At 40.0% G+C, this 17,592-nt stretch overlaps 2 protein-coding genes across 3 annotated transcripts in view; one reads left to right on the top strand and one right to left on the bottom strand.

The window, feature by feature from the left end:
• Positions 1-4,506: 4,506 nt before the first annotated feature.
• On the top strand, positions 4,507-7,838 carry hspb6 (heat shock protein, alpha-crystallin-related, b6). 2 transcript variants are annotated; one of them, XM_080426755.1, is made up of 4 exons: positions 4,507-4,756; positions 6,229-6,261; positions 6,420-6,509; positions 7,485-7,838. In XM_080426755.1, the coding sequence occupies exons 1-4, from the start codon at positions 4,598-4,600 to the stop codon at positions 7,800-7,802; spliced, it is 600 nt and encodes a 199-aa protein (XP_080282881.1). In that variant the 5' UTR covers positions 4,507-4,597; the 3' UTR covers positions 7,803-7,838. The 2 variants fall into 2 exon arrangements, with proteins under 2 accessions (XP_080282881.1, XP_080282882.1); XM_080426756.1 differs by lacking the exon at positions 6,229-6,261 and having other exon boundaries at positions 6,387-6,509.
• A 1,024-nt stretch (positions 7,839-8,862) lies between these two features.
• Positions 8,863-17,592, bottom strand: part of proser3 (proline and serine rich 3) — a 30,662-nt gene continuing 21,932 nt past the window's right edge. Inside the window, exons 10-12 of the mRNA XM_080426509.1 lie at positions 15,958-16,135; positions 9,655-9,736; positions 8,863-9,278 (exon numbers count right to left, since the gene is read on the bottom strand). Of these exons, the coding sequence (XP_080282635.1) occupies positions 9,233-9,278; positions 9,655-9,736; positions 15,958-16,135 (306 nt within the window). The 3' untranslated portion in view covers positions 8,863-9,232. The remainder of the gene's footprint in view (positions 9,279-9,654; positions 9,737-15,957; positions 16,136-17,592) is intronic.

The raw sequence follows: 17,592 nt of genomic DNA, 5'->3' as shown, positions 1-17,592 counted from the left end.
AGAAGTTTTTTTTTTTTTTTCCTTTTTTTTGTGTCACCCGATGTCTTTTTTTATAGGACACTTATATATATATATATATATATATATATACATACACATACATATATATATACACATTCACATATATATATATACATATTACGATTATACTACACCTAGATCCTCATTTTGTATATACAAATTAGAATATACTTCACTCTAAGGTTCTATATTTATTTATTACTTTTGATTTGTACATCTTTTTAAATTTATATATAGAGCTACAGTTTTTTAAATCGTCATCTAAACTATTCCATAATTTTACCCCTATTACCGATACACAGCTGTTTTTGTTATTTATTCTTGCGTTATTTTGTTTGAAAATGGCAGTTCCTCTGAGCTCATACTGGCTCTCTCTGGGGTGAAACAGTTCCTGGACACAGGTAGGAAGCATATGATTGTGTGCCTTGTACATTATGATTGCGGTACTCAAGTCAACTAGATCCTGTAGTTTTAAAGTTTGAAAATCAATGAATAATGGATTTGTTGGGGCAAAGTAGTCTGATTTGCTTACAATTCTTAAGGCCTTTTTTTGAAGTAAAACTATTGATTTAATAACCGTTTTGTAGTTGTTCCCCCACACTTCCACACAATAACTCATGTATGGGAGTACGAGGGAACAGTACAATAAGTACAGTGACTTTTGGTTTAGTATTGGTTTCATTCTGTACATTACTGCAATGGTCTTAGATATTTTGGTCCTTAGGTTATTAATATGCGTTTTCCAATTTACTTTACTATCTATTGTAATACCCAAAAACTTAGTTTCAAATACGCGTTCTATTTCTACGTTATTAATCGTTATTTTAGCCCCTTTGGTAATTGGTCTATTACCAAAGATGATGAATTTAGTTTTACTTATATTAAGTGACAATTTGTTAAGGTCAAACCATTTTTTAAGTACTGACAGTTCATGTTCATACATGAGTGGTTTAAAGTAACAGTACATTTACCCAAGTAATGTACTTAAATACACTTTTGAGTATTTTTTTCTTTAGGCCTACTGGAGTATTTCCCAATATCAATACTTTTACTTCTGCTACACTACATCTCAGAGGCAAATATTATACTTTTACTCCACTACAATTATTTGAAAACTTTAGCTACTAGTCACTTTGCAGATATAAAATATTACATTATAAAACATACATTAACCACTTCAGCCCTATTTTATACCTAGGCCATTTGAAAATAGCCGATCTGTTGTGAGCTTGTAGATCTGCTATTTTCAAACAATTCTCTACTTTTACTTTTGGTACATTTTGATGCCAATACTTTTGTACTTTTACTCGAGTAACATTTTGAACACAGGCCTTTTTTAAAAAAAACTTGTAACAGAGTACTTCTACATTGTGGTATTGATACTTTTACTTTAGTAAAAAAATGTTGGTACTTTTTCCGCCACTGACAACATGACGGTAACATTAGAACCAGAGGCGTCACTGTGGACAGGAAGGACATGTCATCTCCCCACAGTGTCCCGACAGTAGCACTATATATGTCCCCACTGTGGACAGGAAGGACATGTCCTCACAGTAGCACGATGTCCTCAGTGTCTCCACAGTGTCCTGACTGTACAGCAGACACGGTGCTCATCTGATCTGGGTGCCAGGAACATGTCCTCATCATCATGCACTTCATTATGAAACTGATTCATGTGTGGAGTGATGTCAGCCGTGTGACCGGTGGTGGAAAAAAAGTACTACATTTGCTTTACTTCAGTGAAAGTATCAATACTGCAATGTAGAAATAGAAAAGTAAAATTCCGGAATTCAAAAGTACAAAAGTATTGGTATCAAAATGTACTTGAAGTACCAAAAGTAGAAAGTACTCAGAATGTCGCATTTCGCAAGTTTTCAAATGTATGAACATCTTAACGTGAGCTTGTAGATCTGCTATTTTCAAATGGACCAAATGTGTATAGGGCTGAAGTGGTAAATGTATGTTTTGTAATAATATTCTAAATCTACAAAGTAACTAGTAACTAAAATTTTCAAACAATTGTAGTGGAGTAAAAAGTACAATATTTGCCTCTGAGATGTAGTGGAGTAGAAGTATTGGAAATTGGAAATACTCCAGTAAAGTAAAAGTGCCTCAAAATTGTGCTTAAGTACAGTACTTGAGTAAATGCACTTAGTTACTTTCCGCCGCTGGCTGTGGCTCATCCATAGATCATCTGTTATATTGGACAGAAAAACCTCCACATCTATCAGTCCTAAATGGATGACTTTAGAACCTTCTCGCTCCTATGAGAAGAAACAAGGATGGTTATCAATCTGTCTCTGTTATGATCTGTCATGTGTCTCTGAGAAGCACACACACACACACACACACACACACACACACACACACACACACACACACACACACACACACACACACACACACACACACACACACACACACACACACACACACGTGGCACAGGCATGTGAATGTTGTGTCACAGTCTGCCTGCCATTAACCCCTAAGGGTCACCGTGGCCTCTTTTGAATGTATTTTTGTCCGAGTCATCCTAGACAGCATCCAGCCTACTGTAGAGATTACAGCTGTTTGAGGGCTGGAAGAAGTACTCGGATATTTTACTTAAGTAAAAGTAGCAATATACCACAATATAAAAATACTCTGTTACAAGTAAAAAAAAAAAGGCCTGTGTTCAAAATGTTACTTGAGTAAAAGTATACAAAAAGTATTGACATCAAAATATACTTAAAGTACCAAAAGTAAAAGTGCTAAAATGATGAATGAAAAAAGCAGATCTACAAGCTCACAACGCATCGCATCACAATGTATAAAATAGGGCTGAAGTGGTTAATGTATGGTTTATAATATAATAATTCATATCTGCAAAGTAACTAGTAACTAAAGTTTTCAAATACTTGTAGTGGAGTAAAAGTACAATATTTTCCTCAGAGATGTAGTGGAGTAGAAGTAAAAGTACTGAAAATTGGAAATACTCCAGTAAAGTACAGTACTTGAGTAAATGCACTTAGTTACTTTAGACCACTGGCTGGCTGTGTGATGTTTCTAAACACAATGATATGATTAATATGTTACAGTATTTATACATATAATGATGTTTATAATAATGTTAGGGTATTTATAAATGCTGTTTATAATAATGTTAGGGTATTTCTAAATGATGTTTATAATAATGTTAGGGTATTTCTAAAGGATGTTTATAATAATGTTAGGGTATTTCTAAATGATGTTTATAATAATGTTAGGGTATTTCTAAAGGATGTTTATAATAATGTTAGGGTATTTCTAAATGATGTTTATAATAATGTTAGGGTATTTATAAATGATGTTTATAATAATGTTAGGGTATTTATAAATGATGTTTATAATAATGTTAGGGTATTTCTAAATTATGTTTATAATAATGTTAGGGTATTTCTAAATTATGTTTATAATAATGTTAGGGTATTTCTAAAGGCCTGTCAGGGATGAGGCTTCATTCCTCACGTTAATTGATCTATTAAAGTGTCACAGGACAGAACAGCTGCGTGTAACGTAACGACCCAACAATGCACCGTGATCCAGCACACAGCCTGGTGGAACCCCAAGGGTACGTACAGTATGTGTTATTATTATGATTATGATTATTACACAAGACAATGAAGGTGCCCCACAGCGGATTCCCTTTGTGTTATGTAACTCTGCTATGAGACACAGACCTTAACTGGCACCTCTGACACCATTGGTGTAATGTAACCAAGTACATTTACTCAAGTACTGTACTTAAGTACTTAACATTTTTTTACTTTACTGAAGTATTTCCAATTTTCAGTACTTTTACTTCTACTCCACTACATCTCAGAGGCAAATATTATACTTTTACTCCACTACAATTATTTGAAAACTTTAGTTACTAGTTACTTTGTAGATTTTGAAAACATACATTAACCACTTCAGCCCTGTATACATTTCGGCCATTTGAAAATAGCAGATCTACAAGCTCACAATGCGTCGCGATGCCACGCATTGTGACCTTGTAGATCTGCTATTTACAAAAGATTTGTATACATTTGAAAACTTGTGAAATGAGGACATTCTGAATAATGAGTACTTCCTACTTTTTTGATACCAATACTTTTGTACTTTTTACTCAAGTAAATTTTGAATTCTGGACTTTTACTTGTAACAGAGTATTTCTACAGTATTGATACTTTTACTTAAGTAAAACATGTGAGTACTTTTTCCACCACTGTCTGACACTGACAGAGAGAGAGAGAGAGAGAGAGAGAGAGAGAGGGAGAGGGAGAGGGAGAGAGAGAGAGAGAGAGAGAGAGAGAGAGAGAGAGAGAGAGAGAGGGAGGGAGGGAGAGGGAGAGAGAGAGAGAGAGAGAGAGGGGGGGTCAGATTTCCTTCCCGGATGCTGATCTTCAGAGGATAAATAAAACACTCCCCTCCAGGGCAGGCTTCATTCAGAGAGACAGAAACCTTGTGGACGTAACATCTATACACTAGTCTGTCTTACATTCATCTATCTATTGTTTTCTAACTGAACTAGTATCTCCAGCAGACCTTCCTCCTCCTCCTCTTCCTCAGAGACATGGACTTCATCCTGCCCTCCAGCCTGCCAGCCTGTGGGATCCCCTGGGAGAAGGTCCTTCCACCTCTCCTGCCCCGACTCAACACCATGTATGGAGAGCAGTGTGGATGGAGCCAGTTTGTTACTCCATCACACACACACAGCTACACATCTACACAGGTAGGATCACACACACACACACACACACACACACACACACACACACACACACACACACACACACACACACACACACACACACACACACACACAGCTACACAGGTAGGATCTCACACACACACACACACACACACACACACACACACACACACACACACACACACACACACACACACACACACACACACACACACACACACACACACACACACACACAGCTCCACATCTACACAGGTAGGCTCAGGCTGCCTATAGTGGGTTTGTTTAGGAATATATATGTGTCATAGTAAACAACCAGTCTGTCTGTATACTCACACATACATTACACACATACGTCACTCTGTCGGGCAAAATATGAACTTTTAACATGTTTTTATAACAACACAACACTGCCTCATCACAGTTGGTATGGTGACTTTATACTAGCCGATCTCAGATACTTGAATGTGTCTTTATATTATCATCACTTGACCCACATACTTTATATTATCATCACTTTACATACAGCTCAAGTGGAGTTAGGAGGTTTTAATGGTTTGACTAACAGTTTGAGGATCAGTTTGAGGAGCTGATTGTATGACGTTCTGCATAGTAATGTATATCTGTCTGTGTTCTTATATGTCATCATGATTTAAGTGTGTGGGGATCTTATTTTAAATAAGCCGTTTAGAGGAGCTTGTATTGTGAACTGTACTTCCATGTACTGTTTCCATGTCTTTCTAAATAAAGTACTTCAATCAATCAATCAATCGATCCAATGGAGTTAGGAGGTTTAGTCAGAAGAGCTTTTTAGTAAAACCCACACACAGACATAAAGGGAGTTCATTAATTATTTAATATTGGGCACTGATTTATAAAAGACTATAAAAAAGTTGAAAATGGAGATAGCTGGTTTCTGCCTGACAGAGACGTTTTCATGTTTTCAGGTAGACTACAGCAGAGGGTTAATAATAGATCTATACGTCATGTTTCCAGGTGGACTGTGACAGCAGAGGGTTAATAATAGATCTATACGTCATGTTTCCAGGTGGACTGTGACAGCAGAGGGTTAATAATAGATCTATACGTCATGTTTCCAGGTGGACTGTGACAGCAGAGGGTTAATAATAGATCTATACGTCATGTTTCCAGGTGGACTGTGACAGCAGAGGGTTAATAATAGATCTATACGTCATGTTTTCAGGTGGACTGTGACAGCAGAGGGTTTGTAGTTCAGGTGGATGTGAAGCTGTTAATAATAGATCTATACGTCATGTTTCCAGGTGGACTGTGACAGCAGGGGGTTTGTAGTTCAGGTGGATGTGAAGCTGTTAATAATAGATCTATACGTCATGTTTCCAGGTGGACTGTGACCGCAGGGGGTTTGTAGTTCAGGTGGATGTGACGCTGTTAATAATAGATCTATACGTCATGTTTCCAGGTGGACTGTGACAGCAGAGGGTTAATAATAGATCTATACGTCATGTTTTCAGGTGGACTGTGACAGCAGAGGGTTTGTAGTTCAGGTGGATGTGAAGCTGTTAATAATAGATCTATACGTCATGTTTCCAGGTGGACTGTGACAGCAGAGGGTTTGTAGTTCAGGTGGATGTGAAGCTGTTAATAATAGATCTATACGTCATGTTTCCAGGTGGACTGTGACAGCAGGGGGTTTGTAGTTCAGGTGGATGTTAAGCTGTTCAGACCAGAGGATCTGCTGGTCAAAGTAACAGGAGACTTTGTGGAGGTTCAGGGAAAACATGAGGAGAAGAAGGTTAGTGTGTGTGTGTGTGTGTGTGTGTGTGTGTGTGTGTGTGTGTGTGTGTGTGTGTGTGTGTGTGTGTGTGTGTGTGTGTGTGTGTGTGTGTGTGTGTGTGTGTGTGTGTGTGTGTGTGTGTGTGTGTGTGTGAGCATGAGCGAGTGAGTGAGCAAGCGAGTGCGTCAGTGCGCGTGCGTGTGTGTGCGTGCGTGTTTCTATACATCATTATATGGTGACTTACTTAAGCCTGCCACAATTATTACATCATTGTGTAATCACAATAATTTTTGCATAATCATACAAACCTCTTCCCAGAAATCACACACACACCATCACAACTGAAAGTGAAAGTGAAAGAATATGATTCTATACAGCTGTGTGAATACTAGTGAATGTTGGGAAATGCGGGATTTCCCAGAAATGACTCATCACAGTATTCCATGTATTCCAAACTGAGAGTGAAAGTGCAGTGTGTTATGTTCAGCGGGGGGGGGGGGGGGGGGGGCATTTCTGGGAAGAGGTGTGATCAAAGAACCAGATATTTTGAGATGGGGGTCCACGGCCAAATACATATCATTTTGGGGGTCCTTGACATCACAAAGTTTGAGCACCACTGATACAGTAACATGTGTGTGTGTGTGTGTGTGTGCGACAGTTTTAACCCATTAAGACCCAAGGCTGATTCTACACAATTGTCTTTTTTTCTGAAAAACTTTCTCCTCAAACATTTTTACTTTACGTCAAGGACCCCCAAAACGATATGTATTTGGCCACGGACCCCCATCTCAAAATAAATAAATAAATGTTGTTGTATAGAAGGACGGTCCAGGAGTATATATAGGCCTACATATATATCATAGTATAAAGCATCTGTCTCTCCATGTTGTATAGAAGGACGGTTCAGGAGTATATATATAATATATATACATACATATATAATATATATAATATAATAAAGCATTCTGTCTGTCTGTCCATGTTGTTGTACAGAAGGACGGCTCAGGGTTCATCACCAGGCAGTTTAATCGTCGGTATCGTATCCCAGAAGGAGTGAACTCTCTGGCCTTAGAGTCAGCTGTTTCTCCTGACGGCATCCTGGTCATCTCTGCTCCTCTGCTGCTGGACAAGGACTCCATAACATCACCATCACACCCTGAGACCCTCTCCTCCTCCTCAACAACACCACCTCCTGAGACCCTCTCCTCCTCCTCAACCTCCTCATCAGACCCTGAGACCCTCTCCTCCATAACATCACCTCCTGATACCATCTCCTCCACAACCTCCTCGACCCCAACACAGACATCTTGATCATGTGTTCTTCTTCACTTCTTCTTGCAGACCTTCTCCTCCTCCTCTGTTTATAGCTCAAACAGAACACAAACAAACACAAACAGAACACAAACAGAACACAAACAGAACACACCACTGAAGGCAGAAACCTTGTATTTCCATATTTCATCTTTTTATGTTTATTTATTTTCCCACTCATTAATCCATGCCCAGTTTTATCATCATATTTATTGTCATGTTTACTTTAGTCATACGACGGCATCGAGCAAAAGGAGCGAAGATCTACAAGCTCACAGCTCATTTCTGAGAAATGTTGAAGATCTGAGCCTCTATAACGAACATGAACAAAAACTTGAAAGTATTTAAATGTGTGTTTTATAAATATGGAATCAATGAAAAGTATTTACAAGATCTTGTGACTAAATAATAACTACGTTGGATCCATTGGAAACACATGTTCTTTTTTACATTTCCTGAAAACTAACAGTTTTGGAAATACAAGGTTTCTACCTGAAGGCCAAAACATGATTGATATATTAACCCATTAAGACCGGGAACGCATCTGTCATGTTAGATTTCTTTGGCTATTCAAAAGTAGCAGATCTACAAGCTCATAGCGCGGCACTCGGTGATCATGAAAGTTTGTGCAAATTTTTGAATATATATTTTTATATGTATATTTTTAAAGCGAACATTTGTAACTCAAATCTTTGCTTCTGGTGATTCTACAAATGTCTTCTAAATCCTAACAGTTTTTTGAAAAAACATATGTTGCTATAATATAGTGGTTCTCAAACTTGTCATGTCAAGGACCACCAAAATTATATGTATTTGGCCGCGGACCCCCATTTCAAAATATTTTGTTCCAAGGATCCCCAGAAGCAAAGATTTTAGTTTTTTTTTCTTGCTTTAAAACAATATATATATTCAAAGATTCACGGTTCAGTATTTTTTTCCAAAAATAGCAGATCTACAAGCTCATAGCACGGCACAAGCTATGAGCTTGTAGATCTGCTATTTTTGAATAGCCACATAAATCTTAAAATGACACAGATGTGTCCCTGGTCTTCATGGAGTCTCTTAAAGGACACATCCTACGGCGTTGTAGACACAACACTATGTACTGTATGTTCTGTTTGTGCCAGAACTCTCATTAGAACAGTTTCCTGGCACCGTTCTAAATATTCCCCGTTTCTCTGACACGTGTAAACACTGGCCTGCAGTATTTTGTAAATATTATGCCCTCACAAACCTTTTGTTTTGCTCTTTATGTAAAGATGTAACTTTGATGTACTTTAACGTTCTAGTTTGACATGATTGACGACGCTCACACGGAATGTTTGAAAACTTTTTAATGTAGGAAATATTTATGCTAAATAAAAAAAAGGTATATTTCTGTATAAAAATGTAATAAAAACAACATGCTACTGCATCAACGTGTCCTGAGTTCATGTAGTCAGTTGTTGGAATTCATCCAACATTGAGTCCACTTCACTGAAAGACAAGAAAATACACGTTTTAGCACACATGCTAGTGTTTAGCATTTAGGGAAAATTTTTTCAATAGTTCAAATAGCCGATCTACAAGCTCACAATGTGTCGTTGTAGATCGGCTCGTTGAACTATTTGAAAATGTTTTTTAAAATAGTAAAAAATGGCAAAGAAGTTTAGGGATAATAGACCATATTCACACGGCGGCCATTTTGCTATTAAGTTTATAAAATGCCACCCCGTTTTTTCAATGTGAATATGGTCTATCTATGGGTAAGGCACCGGCGAAAATAGGGCCCTTCGACTTTAAATGCTATATTCCACTGAAGAACAAAGAATAATATGAATAATGATGTTTGTTATCCATTGATCATTCTTACCTGATTTGGTCCTTCACCCATTTCCTCTGCTTGCGTAGAACCTGCAGCAACGGATCGTCTTCATACTCTGTTTCATCTGAATCTGAAGCAGGATAAACAGAGTTTAGGGTGAGAACACGTGTAAGAGGGGAGATGAATGCAGGCGTTGCCCTGAGACATGGACTTGTCCTTTGCTCATAGAGCGGCAGCTTGTAGATCTGCTATTTCTTTTTTAAACGTAAAAATGTGTGCAAATCTTTGAATATATATTCTTTAAAGCGAACATTTGTCACTCAAATCTCTGCTCCTGGAGTTCCCTGGAACAACATATTTTGAGATATACTGTATTTTATTTTTAACGGATTTTGAAAATATTTGTAGAATCGGCCTCAGGTCTTAAAGGACGACTTCACCGATTTTCAACCTATCTTCATATAATTGGTCCTCACTAATACTCATGATAAAATGGTAAAAAAAAAATCTTCTTGGTCTGTGTCTCAGAGGAGGGCTGTGGACAGTTCAGAGTCCCGTCTACCAGTGACATCATCAATGGGGAATCCAAGCTAATAGAAACTGCAGGCTTTCTATTCCTGGAAAGTTGCAATGCAATAAAAGAAGCCATTGTTCTCGTGTTAATACAAATCTAAATAAAAAATGTGAAATCTTGTTGGAAAAAAAAAATCATGCCTAACGATGATGTCACTGGTAGACGAGTTTCTGGACTGTCCACAGCCCTCCTATGAGACACAGACCGAGTAGAAAAACAAGACCAGGACACCTGGTTCTGCCAGACCCAGAATGAAGTCTGGGTCTGGCAGCTTTACTTAATTACATACTTGTGACATAATAATGATGTCATGAATAGTTCGTGACGAAAGGGGACGAAAATGGGACAGACTTTTGAATCGCCGGGCTTCGCACGACGTGTGTCCCTTCTATGCCCATGTATGGACAGACCTTTTTGGGGGACAGATTTTTTTTGGGCTGGGGCCGGAGGACAAAGTGACCATGCCCATGTATGGACGAAACAGGTACAAAGCCTCATGTAAGCCCGACCCCTTGGGTCTGGCAAAAAGGTACCATTTTATCATGAGTATTAGTGAGGACCAATTATATGAAGATAGGTTGAAAATCGGTGAAGTCGTCCTTTAATGGCTTAATTTTACGAAGTCATTAATAAAACACAGATGTACAATATGTGCATATAAGAGTGTGGTTGGGCTCATACTTCATAGGATGATACTGTGGGTGTAAAACATGTTCAGAGTTATGAAGCTATGGACAACGTGTGTGGTCTGTCTGCTGCCGGATTTATACCTCGGCGTCGCGTACCAAACATAACAGATCTACAAGCTCACGAGGCGTTGTGAATGCCACATCTTTGTGAGCTTGAAGATCTGCTATTTTTGGTACGCAAACTCCGTTGCAAGACTTAAGTATAAATCAGGGCTTAACGCCTTGGTTTCATAGATCTGTGAACGTATGCAGTGACTCAGTGTAGGAATGAATGTCATCATGGAAAGGTCATGAAGGTCACAGCCACCGTGACCTCTCAGTTTGACCTTCTGACCCTTGAAGAAATGATATTTCCTGAGGCCACCGAGGCCTTGATGCTCAGACCGCCCTGCCACAGCTGACTAATACTTGATTTACTTTATTTAGACGGTATAATATCAGTGGTTCTCTAATCTGAGTTCCCAGAAGTTTTCGCCGGCTCTGGCGAGGAACTTCTGGGCCAGAGCCCTGGTATTTGTGGGCGGGATGTAGCTTACGCTCAGAATCTGAGCGGACACGCCTCTTACCGGTCTGACTCGTCTAAAAAGTCCGACGAGAGGCAAACAGCAGTACACAACAATGGCGGCCGCAATTTCTCAAGGGGAAATTGCTTCCCGTCGATCCTATTTAGATGCAACACCCGCTGCATGTGGATCCCGCCCCCTTTTCTTCATTGGCTGTTGATTTGAACGCAGTGGCCGCGCCCCTGCTGTCCAAGCTCCGACGCAATGCCTCCCAGACTAGTGGTTCTCAAACTTTTTCATGTCAAGGACCCCCAAAATAATATGTATTTGGCCACGGACCCCCATCTCATAATATGTTGTTCCAGGGACCCCCCAGAAGCAAAGATTTGAGTCAAAAAAAATCCAGATTTTTCAAAAATAGCAAATAGATCATACAATGGATGAGACAGTTGAGCAGAGACAGTGTGTGGAAAGGAACACAGATGTGGTTTATTCATCAGAACAGCAGTTTTTCTCGGTTCTGTTATGCAACCAAACCAAACCGTCTGTTCTGTTCTGTTCTGTTCTGTTCTGTTCTGTTCTGTTCTGTTCTGTTCTGTTCTGTTCTGTTCTGTTCTGTTCTGTTCTGTTCTGTTCTGTTCTGTTCTGTTCTGTTCTGGGTGAACGCCCAACTAGTTACACCCAGCAGAGGTGGAAAGTAACTACGTTTTTACTCAAATACTGTACTTGAGTACCAATTTGATGTGTGTTTTTTTTTTTTTACTTTACTGGAGTATTTCCAATGTTCTATACTTTTACTTCTACATTAAGTACTGAACAGTTTGGTTTGGTTGTTATTATTACAACCAGCGGCGTAACGAGGCAACAGTGGGCCCCGACACGGGGTGGGCCCTCAACTCCCCCCCGCCGCCACGGCCGCCGGGGATTTTAGACAGATTTTAGGACACAGAAAACAGCCCAAACTGCGCATTTGGGTCTATAGACCAAGAGGACAGCGGCGTTACGAGGTCTAGATGAACGTGTACCTCGCCTCTTCTGACTTCCAGTGTTGCCAGATTTTGCGAGAGAAACAAGCAATCATCTATGAAGTTTTATTTTGTAATTGTTTTATTTTACCGACGCCACACGGGTGGGCTCCACATGACTCTGGGCCCCAAAGCAACTGCGTTGTCTGCGTCCCGCAAGTTACGCATCTGATTACAACCAAACCAAACTGTTGGGTACGTTCTGTTCTGCTCTGCTCTGCTCTGTTCTGTGTGAGCGCCGACAACAAGATGCTTTGAAAGTCACCCTGACCCAATAAATAACGTCTCTATGTGTCAGAAACCATGTGATTGGTTAAGTAAACATGCCTGAGGTATTATGTGAGGGTTATTATTACGGGAGGATATGAAAGCATAGCAGCTCAGAAGGTTCTGGAGCAGTGGTTCTCAACCAGTGGTCCGGGGACCACTAGGGGTCCTTGAGGGGGTTCCAGGTGGTCCCCATGCAGCTAAATAATGGAGAGCTGGTAACCAAATGGACCCTTATAGATCTTTAACTCTTGAGAGTGTAAAATTAAACCAAATGGACCCGTTTCATTTTACACTCTCAAGAGTTATTGTTAAACATCTGCATTACTTAATTAAATAATTTTGATCAAAGTTTGCCTGTTATCTCTCCTATGGAACCAACATCAATACATCATATGATGGAAATGTGGACAAAATCTTATCCAACGACAACAAAATATTCTACGTTTTGGGTCTGAGAGTCTAAATGTCTGTAACAGAGTAGAGGTCCTCTGTTACTTATGTTTGATATAACCAGTGGCGTAACGCAGAATCGCGGGGCCTCCCCGTGGGAGTTTCACGTGAGCGCGCGCGTGCATGTGCGTGCACAACCCCGCACGCGTGCGTTTCGCGCACTAATTTTCGGGTCTAATTTGGGTCTAATTCGGTTCTATTTGACCAATATAAATCAACTTTTTCTTTTTTTTTGCTGTAAAAATATTTGTATCAGCGCAGGCGGGGCCCCCCCTGCTGGTGGCCCCCCCGCACCGCATCACTTGCTGCCCCTCCGTTACGCCACTGGATATAACCCTTATTTATTGAATGATATTTGCACATCTCATTGGCACAGTTCACCGTAGTGCAATATGTATGTTGAGAGGTTTTATTGTTGAGGTTGATTGAATGCTTAACAGTACCTGGTGTGGTTCAGTAGACTGGGCTGGACCATTAGTCAGGAGGTCAGAGGGGGGTTCGGTTGTGATGTGCTTTTGCTATTGATATTTATGTAGTAGTATAGTGTGGTAAAGAATCATGATAGTTCTTAAGAGTTGTGTAATATATGTGTATGTGGGTTAACTGTATAGGTATTGATAATATTTTATATCTGGGAATGGAGCAGTCCAGGCTCATTAGCTGCAGCTGGTATAAGAGGCTGCCAGTTGTCAGAGAGAGGAGAGAGGAGAGGAAAGCTGCACACCACCACGTCAACGTGGTGACAATGACTGAATGTCATCTGTGTTGGTTTGGTGAATAAATACACCGTCTGGTTGAACTCTGTACCATGCCTCTGTACTGATTACAACCGCTAAGCCGGTCATTCTCACAATCTCATCAAACGCTGGTTCTGTGGCTCAAATGCAGAATAAATACATAAATAAATAATGGACCTTGATATGAAAACCAGACTTCAGAACCAGGCATTTAAAGGAGTAGTTCACCCAAAACATTACTTATTGTCTCCGCCAGGCCGAAAGGCATGGCGAGAGAGTATGTTTTCGCCCCTGTCCGTCCGTCCGTGTGTCCGTGTGTCCGTCCGTCCGTCCGTGTGTCCTGTCTGTGTGTTACCACCAAATCTCCGGCACCGTTGGCCCAGTCGTTGCGAAACTGTGCACACACACTCCCTGGATGCCAATTCAGAACCTCTGCCTCAAATTTTTCACATGGGCCTGTTATAGCGCCACCAGGAGGCCGATTTGTGCAAAACCCATTTTTTCCCATTACTCCTACAGTTTTTAACCAAACCTCATGCAAATCGGTACACAGTATCTCTATAGTCATGTGATCAACCCTGATCTGTCCACTTTCCCATATTCCATCCTCATTGGCTAAGGTTACCATCCAAAGTTTGCAGGATTGGTCCGTTTTCAACAAACTGCCTCAAATCATGAACGCAACTTGCCATTTCCATAAAATTGCACACGCACATTCCCACTAGGCCGAGGAAGAAATGGCACTTAAAACTTTTCACATCAGCCTCATGGTGGCGCTATAACAGGCCGATTTGCATTTTTAACTATAACTGCACCGATCTGCGTGAAACTTTGCACGCCTACTCTCTAGAGGCCAAGGAAAAACATCTGCACTGCATTTTTCACATCTGCTTTTTACAGCGCCACCAGGAGGCCGACTTATGTCAAATACATTTTTGGATATTAATCCTTCAGATTTTATCCAAACATCACGCAAATCGGTACACAGTATCTCTATAGTCATGTGATCAAGACGCATCTGTCCGATATTTCATATTCCATCCTCATTGACTAAGGTTGACTTCCAAAGTTTGCAGGATTGGTCCGTTTTGAACAAAATGTCTGAAATCATGAACGTGGCGTGCGATTTCCGTGAAAATTTGCACGCACATTCCCACTAGGCCGAGGAAGAAATGCCACCCTTTTCACATTGGCCTATTATAGCGCCACCAGGAGGCCACAATAACTAACCTGACCTGGCGGAGACCTGTGCTCCGAGGAGCACTTTTTCTAGTTTTACATCAATTACACACCCCCATGAAACCTTGAACTCACAGAGATCTTTTAGTTTTTGTCGCGTTCCTGAGACAATAATTGATTTGATGACCCGGTGGAGACTCAAAGAATATAGAGTCTCCTACTGACTGGTGATGACCCGTCATCAAATGATTGTCTCAGGAATTAAACAAAAACAAACAAACTCCATGAATTCAAGGTTTCATGGGGTGTGTCATTGATAGAAAATAAGTCCATTTTTTGGGTGAACTCCTAGAGCTCTTGGGTAAAGAGGGATGCATGAGAAACTACAGTAGAAAAGGTTGAGTTCAGAGGAAAAACATCACACTACGTCCTTTCATTGCATTCATCTGCTCCACTGTGTTCTACCAAATGTAGAAGGTTGTGCAGAATGTCCCATTTCACAAGTTTTAAAATGTATAAAATGTTGAAAAAATATTTTGAAAATAGCAGATCTACAAGCTCACAATGCGTCGCATCGCGACGCATTGTGAGCTTGTAGATCTGCTATTTTCAAATGGCCTAAATGTATATAGGGGCTGAAGTGGTTAATGTATGTTTTGTAATAATAATCAAAATCTACAAAGTAACTAAAGTTTTCATATAATTGTAGTGGAGTAAAAGTACAATATTTGCCTCTGAGATGTAGTGGAGTAGAAGTAAAAGTACTGAAAATTGGAAATACTCCAGTAAAGTAAAGAATACCTCAAAATGTTACTTAAGTACAGTACTTAGGTAAATGTACTTAGGTTACTTTACACCACTGACAACATGTGTGGTCCGTTATATTAACCCCAGGGTCAAAGGTCACAGCCCCCCCCCCCTCACCTTGGGCCTCCTGCAGCAGCTGTGTGATGACCTCCAGGGGGTGCTGGAGGTCAGGAGGAGGCGGGGCAGGGGACTGGGGGGGAGGAGCAGGAGGGGTGGGGTACGGTGGGGAGGAGTCAGAGGAGACGGGACTCCTCCTCCTCCTCTGTGTGGGGGGGAACAGAACCTCTGACACCACCTGCAGCGAGAGGACAAACAACATTACTTTATACTTTATACTTTATACTTTATACTTTTATTTATTTATTTAGACGAGACGAGACAATGCTTTAAGAGCGTGTCATTTTAAGATTTATTTGGGCTATTTAAAAAAACTGCTTGTAGATCTACTGTTTTTGAAAAAATCGTGACATTTTGTGCAAATCTTTCAATATAATTTAAATATTTTTAAAGCTTTTTTTTTTTTACTCCGATCTGTGCTTCTGAGGGGGGGGGGGGGGGGGTCCCTGGAACAACATATTTTCAGATGGGGGTCCACGACCAAATACATATAATTCTGGGGGTCCTTGACATGAAAAAGTTGGAGCACCACTGATATAGCAACATACTGTTAGGATTTAGAAAGCATTTTTAGATATGTGTTAGGCCGCGGACAGTGTAACACCATTCTTTTTTTCAGTAACTAGTACTCTAACGCATTATATTTTTTATTCAGTAACTCCGTTACCATTACTACATGGTGCGTTACTCCGTTATCTTTTATATAGTATTTATAGATACAGCGAGGCGAATAGTGACTGAGAATTGTACTTAAGTACAGTACTTGAGTAAATGTACTTATTTACTTTACACCAGTCTGTGTCACATGCGGAGACGCGCTGTGGGCGGTTGACAATGACACGGCAGTTCATTCATTATCAACGCAAATCAGGCACATTTAAAAAAAAATTAAGCTCTCTAGCTCGCTCGCTCGCTCTTTCTTTCTCTCTCTCTTAACAGCGTGTGTGTGTTTCTGGGAGAGAGAGAAAGAAAGAGCGTGTCACACTCACACGCTGTTAAGTTACACCTATTTACTGTTAATAATAACCAGTGTTATTGGAATACATATATAATGTATATAATACAATATATACAGTGTTGCTGCATTGGGAGGTAAATGGGAGACACTTTATTGTGAAGGTATGACCGTAAAAAGAGAGTTGTTTTTGCTGCTGCGTAGTTGTTGCAATATATTATATCTGTTGTCTGGTCCGGTTATATTATATAAAGTTGTGTATTTAACAGTCAAACACAAGTTGTATCATTTCGAGTTAGAATATGTCTCAGACACTAGGCTACTACAAGGGCACTTGTGAGTAAAGTTGGCAAGTTGCCCTACAGTTTAACAACAATGCAAGTTGAAGATGAAATGCAACACAGATATGTAAATACTCTAAACAGCTATAGGATACTGCAACTGTGGCATCCAGTATAGGCATCAACTGTCTATAAGGCTCTGCCACTGCCTAACTATACAGTATAACCTCCTGTGAGTGAGTAGTGGTCTATAATTTATTACCCTAACAGGTCAGCTGAGCCACATTAGGATTAATCTGAAATGCCTTTTTTTTTGCAGTGCCCTTTGATTAGAAAATGCGTTCAAGCGCAATTGATCATTGAGAAACCATTACGCATGCAGCATGCACAAATGGTAAC

This window comes from Gymnoscopelus braueri (genome assembly GCF_963280865.1).
Source record: "Gymnoscopelus braueri genome assembly, chromosome: 4".
Lineage (NCBI taxonomy): Eukaryota > Metazoa > Chordata > Actinopteri > Myctophiformes > Myctophidae > Gymnoscopelus > Gymnoscopelus braueri.
This window is presented reverse-complemented; position numbering and strand designations above follow the sequence as displayed.

Excerpts from the sequence above, each read along its gene's own strand:
- hspb6 (XM_080426756.1), top strand. The coding sequence starts at position 4,598 with ATGGACTTCATCCTGCCCTCCAGCCTGCCAGCCTGTGGGATCCCCTGG. Across the intron at positions 4,757-6,386 it reads ACAGCTACACATCTACACAG|GTGGACTGTGACAGCAGGGG; the intron begins GTAGGATCACAC and ends TCATGTTTCCAG. Across the intron at positions 6,510-7,484 it reads GAAAACATGAGGAGAAGAAG|AAGGACGGCTCAGGGTTCAT; the intron begins GTTAGTGTGTGT and ends GTTGTTGTACAG.